The sequence below is a fragment of the Gasterosteus aculeatus genome, chromosome 7 (assembly GCF_964276395.1).
Source record: "Gasterosteus aculeatus chromosome 7, fGasAcu3.hap1.1, whole genome shotgun sequence".
Taxonomy (NCBI): domain Eukaryota; kingdom Metazoa; phylum Chordata; class Actinopteri; order Perciformes; family Gasterosteidae; genus Gasterosteus; species Gasterosteus aculeatus.
In genome coordinates, this window is record NC_135694.1 from 21904125 (window position 1) to 21912267 (window position 8143).

An 8143-nucleotide genomic window follows, 5' to 3' on the forward strand; every position below is an offset into this window, starting at 1 on the left:
CTGTGTTATTATCATAATGGTGCTCTATATGCTATATGGACATAAACGATTGGTGTGTGTGTGTGTGTGTGTGTGTGTGTGTGTGTGTCATTGCTTATTTTATTTTAAGAATATCCTATCAGTCTTCTTCAAATTACTATTACAATTACACTTCAAAGTATAATTTCCAGGCAGGATTTTGTTAGTAAAAGTGTCACTTGATACACTGTCACAAAAAGAAAAATTGAAAAAGGGACAGAGACAAACATTTCATACTGTAGCTTAACTGTGACTCAGCACAGCTGGACATTACTTGTCACAACAGCAGACTCAGTTTTACATTTTATTAACCAATACATAAGGAAAAGTGACAATGACCATCTGATTCATCAGCTCTATTTATTGCAGAAGAATTGTCAAGCAATGAAGAAGTGTTTCCCCGTTGTCAAATATTGTACCCCATAGATTACATTAACTCATGATTGATGTCTGACTTCATTAAACCACTTAGACACCCTGCTAATTTGTGGATGAAGGCTACACACACAGCCTTCTGAACATAATCATTTAAAAATGTTTATGCATTAGTGCATCGTCATTCACTCGCCACACCAAAGTTAATCTTTCATCCATCACTGTGTTAAACACAGATCGTATTAGCCAATGTGGTTCTGAGGTTTACAAACTTCAGTGTTCCCCCAAGGTTTACAAGGGGTCAAGTCTGTCCCCGCGGTCAGCTGGCACCACCGCCATGCATACAGAGATATTCACCCACATGTCGGGGCGGAACAACCGTGCGTGGGAAGATTTAAAAAAATAATAATTAGATTCATTCATATTACATTTCAGGGAGGGGGGGCCTGTTATAATGGTAGCCGGGGAAACACTGAACTTATATCCAGAAAACACTACCGGATAAATAAAACAACCAGAAAGCGTGTACCTAAAATGTCCACTCGGGCAAGCGTAAAAACAGTACTGTATTTACAAAAATGACATGAAACTTTAATAGAAATAAAAAAAAATTGTACATTACTTAAATTGTGTTTTTTTATAAAAGAAAAACACCTATAAGAGACACTCAATCTATGTTCCATATTCGCTTTACAAGGTCCTTTCACAGTTGAGCTTACAGACAGAGTCACTAATAAAAAGAACAGTCCTAGATTAAGGTGATGGGTCAGTAAATGGATCTTGCGGTAAAAAGTTATCAAGCTTTGTTGGACTTAGGAGTCCATTTTCCTTCCAAATAACTTAAAATACTGGGCTTTATTTGATATGGTTACATGCAGATGCATCATCAGAATAATTTTAAAAGTTCCGCAGCATTTGGAAGAACAGAAAATCAGAAGGTAACAAACACACTTTGTAAAAATAAAGATGGGAACACGTCCGAGGCTAAAAGGAGTCTCTAGTAGGTCTCATAACCGGCACGTCGTACATTTATCGTCTAGCCTTGATGCATCCGAGACACTAAAGAGGATCCACAATCACACTGGTCTATAAAAAAACTGCAACTTGGGAGCAAAAACAAAAATCCACACGCTGAGACATTTATCTCCTGCAGTTTATGAAGACTATACCACGAACGATGACGTCTGCTTGAATTCCCCCTGGAAGCAAAAAGACAACATCAGTACCAAACGCATGTTTCCTACAGCTCGGAAAAACAACAACCACCAACACTCATACTCACATCGTTATTCTCACCACCACCACCATACACAGAGGAGGCCGGCTGGTAGACCACGCTGGACTTTGGTTTGCTGCAGGGGCAATAAGATAGACTTGTTAAACCTGCGTTTCACGGATGAATGTTGTACAGATGATCTGCTAGTATTTTTTAAATTTCAAATCCTCTCACCTTTCGGTCTTTTCTGTAAAGGTAAGAAAGGAAACAACGTCAGAGGGATGAAGCACTTGGTAAATATAAATATAAAGCAACTGACTCACAAAATCACAATATGTTGTGTTGAGTCTTAGGAACACTTAATTATTTTGTAATGGCCCATTTAGTATTTATTATATTCGGGATACACATCGTGGGTAATTTTACATATGCATCAACAGTAGATGGTGTGATTAAAAAGTTTGTGATTGGACTCAAGTTCCAGCCATTTCAGCTCTTAAGCAGGAGTATAAAGAAGTTCTCTCATAGCGAGTTAACGACCCAAATGTTGCTTTCTCAATAAAACCTTTTTCCAACAATATCTGTGAGCAGCTTCTCTGAATTTTTAAAGAACATCAAAAGGTCTCCGGTAATGTCAACTTTGAATATCAGAATATTGACGATGACAGCGAACACGATGGTTTTACTCACTGGGCAAATAGCCTTTCTTCTTGGCATACCAAATTCCAAATACCAGCAAGACCACGAGCAGCAGAGCCACTATCACCCCGGCGACAATTCCTCCAGTGTTAAGGTCCTCTAGAAGGAAACGTCACAAGTTGAAGTTCATTACTTGAATTACAGTCAAAAACCATGGCATGTAGCGTAAACAAATGAATGCAACTCAAACTGCTGCAACGCTCAACTGACAACTGGAAATGTGAAAACAAAAAGTATCACGATAATGAAGAGCATTGCGGTTTCTATTGGCACAATCACTGCAGTCAAACCTGTTTGCTATTCTTTATGTTGCAGAAGCTGCGTCTCAAAGAATCTTGAATCGCAGGCTCAGCCTAAAGCGTTTTTTTCGTTAAGGAGACCAGTACTTACGGATTCGCAATTCAAAGGGTTTCGAGCGCTGAGCAGGCCCAGCGCCGTTGAAAGCCTCGCAACTGTACTGAGCAGAGTCCATCTTGACAGCAGCGGGAAACTCCTGAAGAGACAGACAGGATAAATATTACATTTTTGAAAATTAGATTCAGTAGAGATGGTGCACAGTAATGGGTTGCAGCGGACCAGGGTGCCTTTTTCAGTGTTCAGCTTGTAGGTTGCGTTTTTGAAGGCAGCAATCGTGCTGGGATCAGAAGGCATGAGGACGCCATCTTTGAACCAGTTGTACTTGGACGGAGGCGAGCCGACGGGGTCGTGGCAAGTGAGCGTGACGGCCCGGCCCGTGGTCACCGAGCTGGGGACCCTGACCACGGGCTCGCCTGGTGGCACTGCGGGACAGGACATTACATTTTCAGCGTGTGAAGCGCCACACAGCCTCCATAGCATTCACACAGTTAATATTTTAGGTTTGGGCAGGTTGCAGATGGGAGAGACGTGTTGGTTCGTCACAAAAGTATCCTTACCCAGAATGGTCATCGTCACTTTGACTTCCCCAAACTGGCTGTTTGCCGACACCTCGCAGGAGTACACGCCAGTATCCTCACGGGTTACTCTGGAGAATCTCAGATTACTGCCGTACATAGTCACTCGGTCGGCGTATGGCGCTGTGGAGGAGCGGCACCATTGAAGAATAGACGGACAAAAGCATTGCAAGCACACATTTCAGACTTGTTTGCCACATTGTGTTATGCAATACAGTACTGGCCACAAGAACTAACATTTTCTTTTTTTTAATCATTCAAAATATGTATCTGTATGCTTGGGCAGTGCCTGCGTGGCTACTGTGTGGACCAGCAAAGCAATCCAGGAGAAATGTTTATTTTTCTTCTACACCTCAGTTACGGCGCAAAAATGAAAACCTCTCAACACTCAAAAGGATGCCACAAAAGATTGTGCGTCTACTTACTTGTTAGCTGCTTGTCAAAGAACACATACATCTGGGAACCTTTCTGGTTCTTAAATTTCCACTCAACTCGGGGGTTGGAACCAAAGTCGGCCGAATACGAGCATGTAAGGTCAGCCCCTGAAATGACAGAGTCCACGTTGCATCCAGAATGAAGACATGACTGTACCGCGACGGTACTGTGAAATATAAAGAAAGATGGCACACAACAGCTTCTTTACGCTCAAAACTTTTGGGATTTTCACGACTCACCTTTATTCTCTTCCACCCGCACATTTGCATTGTCGGTGTTGACTGTAAAGCCACTTACACCTGGACGTACAGAAAGCACAAGAAAACACCTGATGATTTGGAGTGGCATAACATGCTGTCACTTCAACACATCCATCTAATTTTCATTGGTAAACAGATATTGGGCTATACAAACCCAATGAGCGTATATCGATTAGTTTACGTGTAATGTTGCCTCCAAAGACTTCCAAGAGCAACGTTTATCACCACAAAAAGGGTGCAGTTTAAACTGCCACTTCCTTCGTGGAGGTTCTATTGCTTTTAGTCTTGATGGATATGATTAGGTCAGTGACTGTGCGGTCTTCTCTGGAGTGGAGAGGGGGGGGGGGGGGCAGGATTACACAGTCTAGTTGTAGCTACAGGGTTCTTGTGGACGTGGAAATTGAGAAATCAATTATGAAATTATATTAAATGAAAGACTAATGTATATTGCGCGAGAAGGCAAACTGCAAACAGTTTGTGGCCTAGATCCCTCTCATTTGAAGTTAAGGCCGATTGAGGATCAGCAGTCTGAGCTGGAACATTCACAAGCCTGAACACTTCAAGACTGAGGCCGATTCGGTTCAGCATCAGATCCACTCATTAAGAGAATTACATCCAACATAAGAGCCCTGCTTTGAAGAAGTGGAGTTGGGTACACTTGTCAACTACACGGAAGGAGTCAAAAGTCAAAAGATGGTTGTTAGGAGAAAATGTAGTAATGTTGATTTTTTTTTTTTAAAGGCCATTAAATTTGGAAATTGAATTTTAAACGGTTTTGATAATAAATAATCAAAAGATGTATTGGTTCCAGCTCTTAAACAATAAATAGATTTTTATCCTTTAATGATGGCAGTGTAAATATCTGAATGAACAATTATCATTTTAGTTTTGGAAAGTTTGGATAAAAAATATTAATTTGAATAAATCAATTCGCCAAAAATGTCAGAATTTTAGTAATATGATGTTTTATAAGCTTTTCTTGATTGACAGAATAACAGGCAGATTCATACATTTTAAAATGACACTGAGCAGCAGCCCTACATCAAATAACTGTTCTTAAAAGGGGAAACAAATGGAGTTGCACAACAAATGAAAAGATGACAACAGAATGACATTGATTGTCATAAGGGTGTGGCCGAAAATAAAAAAAGGAGGTCTAATTCCTGTCCGCTGAGCCATTAAACTTCCGGTGAAACTCACCGATCAGGCAGAAACTGCATTTCATTTCAGTCACAGCAGCGCTGTTACCACGGAGACACCATAGACTAAGTTATTAATGCTTGCAGACACACCATCATATTATACGTCTATCTATGGCAAAGCTGTACGTCCCACCACACTGAAATTATTGTGTAAAGTGTTGGGAGTTACACAACTACCACATTGTTGTCTGACCAGCCTGTGCTGTACAGAGAAGCTTTAATTACAAGGAACAACCGAGAGCCAGTTAATAATTAACTGTGCGAAGTCATTCATTGCACACGTCACCCAAATTTACTAGATCAAAATATACAAACAGCAAGAATTGTCTGTCTGTTAAGACACATTGCATTACATAATATTGTCTCTACTTAAATGACATTCAGACTTCCTTAAGGGAGTCTCACCTGAGATTAGGCAACGCACTCAAGTTTTGGTTTTGAGATAAGCCGCCAGTGTAAAACGAAACCAGAGCACTCCACGACTTCTTTGTTTGCATACTTTGGGAGTTTCAGGTTCAGAACTGAATTTAAGCACAAGAGCAAATCTCTCTGCTCAGTCCCACAATCAGATGATCGAGTGATGGAAGGAATGCTCCAAAGGCCTGTTAACTAATCTGCCTCATCCACAAGAGGCCTGTGATGTCATTCACTAATGCAAATGTTTGTTGTTAAATAGAGTCTAACCCTATGTTGAAGATTCCACGGTGTTCATGGAAACCTGACACTGTAAAAAAAAATGCATTGTTATCAATGACAAGGACTTGTTTTGAGGTTACTCACTGGAAAATAATAGTCCTAGAAATAAAATTGTAAATACTCTGATCATATAATGAGTGGCAGTTTAATTTGGGGACACTAAATATCTTACAAATCAAGTGCGAGTATACGATTATTTAGACACAAATGTACAGAGCAACTGCACTAACAAGTGCGTATAAAGCCCAAACCGTGAATACTTCTTAGTAAGTTATAGTTAAAATATCTTATTCTATGATCCGTGGCCTGTATTTGTAAAAGGCCTTCAGTTACAGGAAGAGGACTGTGGAAGAACGTGTTGTATTTGTAGAGCATTCTTAACTCCACTGAGGCCTCCACGGTCTGCTCCGTTGCAGTACTTACGTTTTAAAAGATACATTATACCAATAAAACAACAAAACGCCGGGTAAAATGTGTACTTCAAAAGATAATCCCATTTCACGGCCACGGACGTCCTCTCCGCATTGTGGTGCCGAGCTGAGAAGAACAGGAGCGACGTTGTGTTTTGCCGAGCTACATTTCAAAGGTTGATTAGCAGGTGAGGCAGCTGGAAACAACACAGCTGCTGCTGCGGTCGTTCAGCTGAAAGGGGTTACGGGAAATACTCTCGAGCGTGGACTTTTTCTATACTTTTAAAAAGAAAATACCTCCGAAATCACTCACCCGTCGCTGCGAAAAAGAACAAAGGCACCGAAACCAACCAGCCGACGAGCATTTTCACCAGTTTAGTCCTTTCTTTTTTATGTGTTCCTGCTACACGAAGACGCCGCTTCTCAACTTTACTCCTAGGGGGAAAAGCCACTGATATCCCTGAGTTACTTGCGTCGAATATATACAACAGGGAGCCGCGGTTATAGCTCCACAACAATTAGTTCCCCGTGTCGACGTTTCTGTCCGTAAAAGCCGTGTGAGCTCACCTGAGGAGCCGCCCAGGTAAACGAGCCCGGTGACTTCCGGGTAACAGGATCCTCACGGGGGCCTTGCGTGACGTCAGAGTGGAAAAACAGGTTCGACCAGAGCCAAGCGACAAGGCCTGTTCACATGGAGAGAAACCGGTTCCCGATCTACACGCGCGTAGTGTTGGGTGCAGGTCGCTGAACCCTGCACAGAATAAACATGTCTGTGTGTTTTAATGTCCCTCGGTTGTCCGTCTTTGACCTCTGTTATGTATGTTCCATGATTAGTCAGATGGACGCTGTGCTGAAAAGACATGTTTTCCATCGTGGGAACGTCTCACAATACTGCACACTGACGTTGTTAAGATGTTTTAAACGAATCAAAATACATTTGTGATAAGTAAGATCATATCAACTCAACAAACAATGAGCTAATACATTACATGTGATTTTCACAAGTGCAAATTAAATTTCTATGAACACAGCCTGGGTTTGTATTTACCTGTGTTGTAATTCTGTTGAAGAAAAGTCTTGTGTTCAGTTGTCCGGAACGCCTAAACAGCAGTATATTATTAGAGTAACCGTTACACTAGTTATTGAATGCACTGGACTGGATGAGCAGCAGCAGTCTGGCGTATGTCTGCATGCCGCCTTTGATTTGTACCAGGGTTAACCAAAGAGGGAACAGAAACCTGACTGTGTGAACATTTTACAGTTCACTTCCGTCCACTCCTCGGCACGCAAAAAGAAACTCAGTCTCCATCTCTTGACTCTGCCAGTGTTAATCCAACCACGTTTTTCAAAATGTTTCCATATTTGGGATGGACTGGAACATCAACTGCGAGGCCTCCTCAACCCATCAGGAATGTTTATAGCTTATTGTAGCACTCTGGTGGCCAAATGGGCAGCAAGGCCGAGATCCTGGCACGCAATCATATCAGAATCTGAATCAGAGGCCATTTATTGCCACATATGTTACACACGGAGGAATCTGGCTTGGTGCAATGCAACAATAAAATAAGATAAAAATATGCAGACAACAATAAACAATATAAACAGATAAGTACGTTAAAACACGGCAACAATGGCAAGTCTGTGGCAGTCCTCAGTTATCAGTCTTAGAGCTACCACGGTTTACTTTTTTGTCTCTCATTTATTTTATTTAAGTATAATTTTGCTGATTTTGCACAGCAAAATAATACACTCTTTCATGAAATTATTTTGACAGTCATTCACAACCCTCGATGAAAATGAAATGAAAATAAATGATCCATTTAATTATCATTGAAAATACATTATTAGTAGTAGTCAGAAGTCAGTTGCGTTTGATGAGCATTATTCTCATTGGATGCCA

At 41.1% G+C, this 8143-nt stretch overlaps 1 protein-coding gene across 1 annotated transcript; it reads right to left on the reverse strand.

Moving 5' to 3' along the window:
- Positions 1-361: 361 nt before the first annotated feature.
- Positions 362-6994, reverse strand: f11r.1 (F11 receptor, tandem duplicate 1). The gene is made up of 10 exons (XM_078105168.1): positions 6557-6994; positions 3915-3974; positions 3666-3782; positions 3223-3363; positions 2885-3087; positions 2699-2801; positions 2300-2407; positions 1844-1856; positions 1676-1745; positions 362-1592 (listed from the first exon to the last, which is right to left on the reverse strand). Exons 1-10 carry the CDS (start codon positions 6606-6608, stop codon positions 1557-1559), a joined length of 903 nt encoding a protein of 300 aa, XP_077961294.1. The 5' UTR covers positions 6609-6994; the 3' UTR covers positions 362-1556.
- Between the last annotated feature and the right edge of the window lie 1149 nt (positions 6995-8143).

What these genes read in the sequence shown, in the direction of transcription:
- f11r.1 (XM_078105168.1), bottom strand. Translation starts at nt 6,608, where the DNA reads ATGCTCGTCGGCTGGTTGGTTTCGGTGCCTTTGTTCTTTTTCGCAGCG. An exon ending in GCGGGTGGAAGAGAATAAAG is followed by an intron (nt 3,783 to 3,914) that starts GTGAGTCGTGAA and finishes CTGTCATTTCAG; the next exon opens with GGGCTGACCTTACATGCTCG. An exon ending in ACACTGAAAAAGGCACCCTG is followed by an intron (nt 2,802 to 2,884) that starts GTCCGCTGCAAC and finishes CTGTCTCTTCAG; the next exon opens with GAGTTTCCCGCTGCTGTCAA.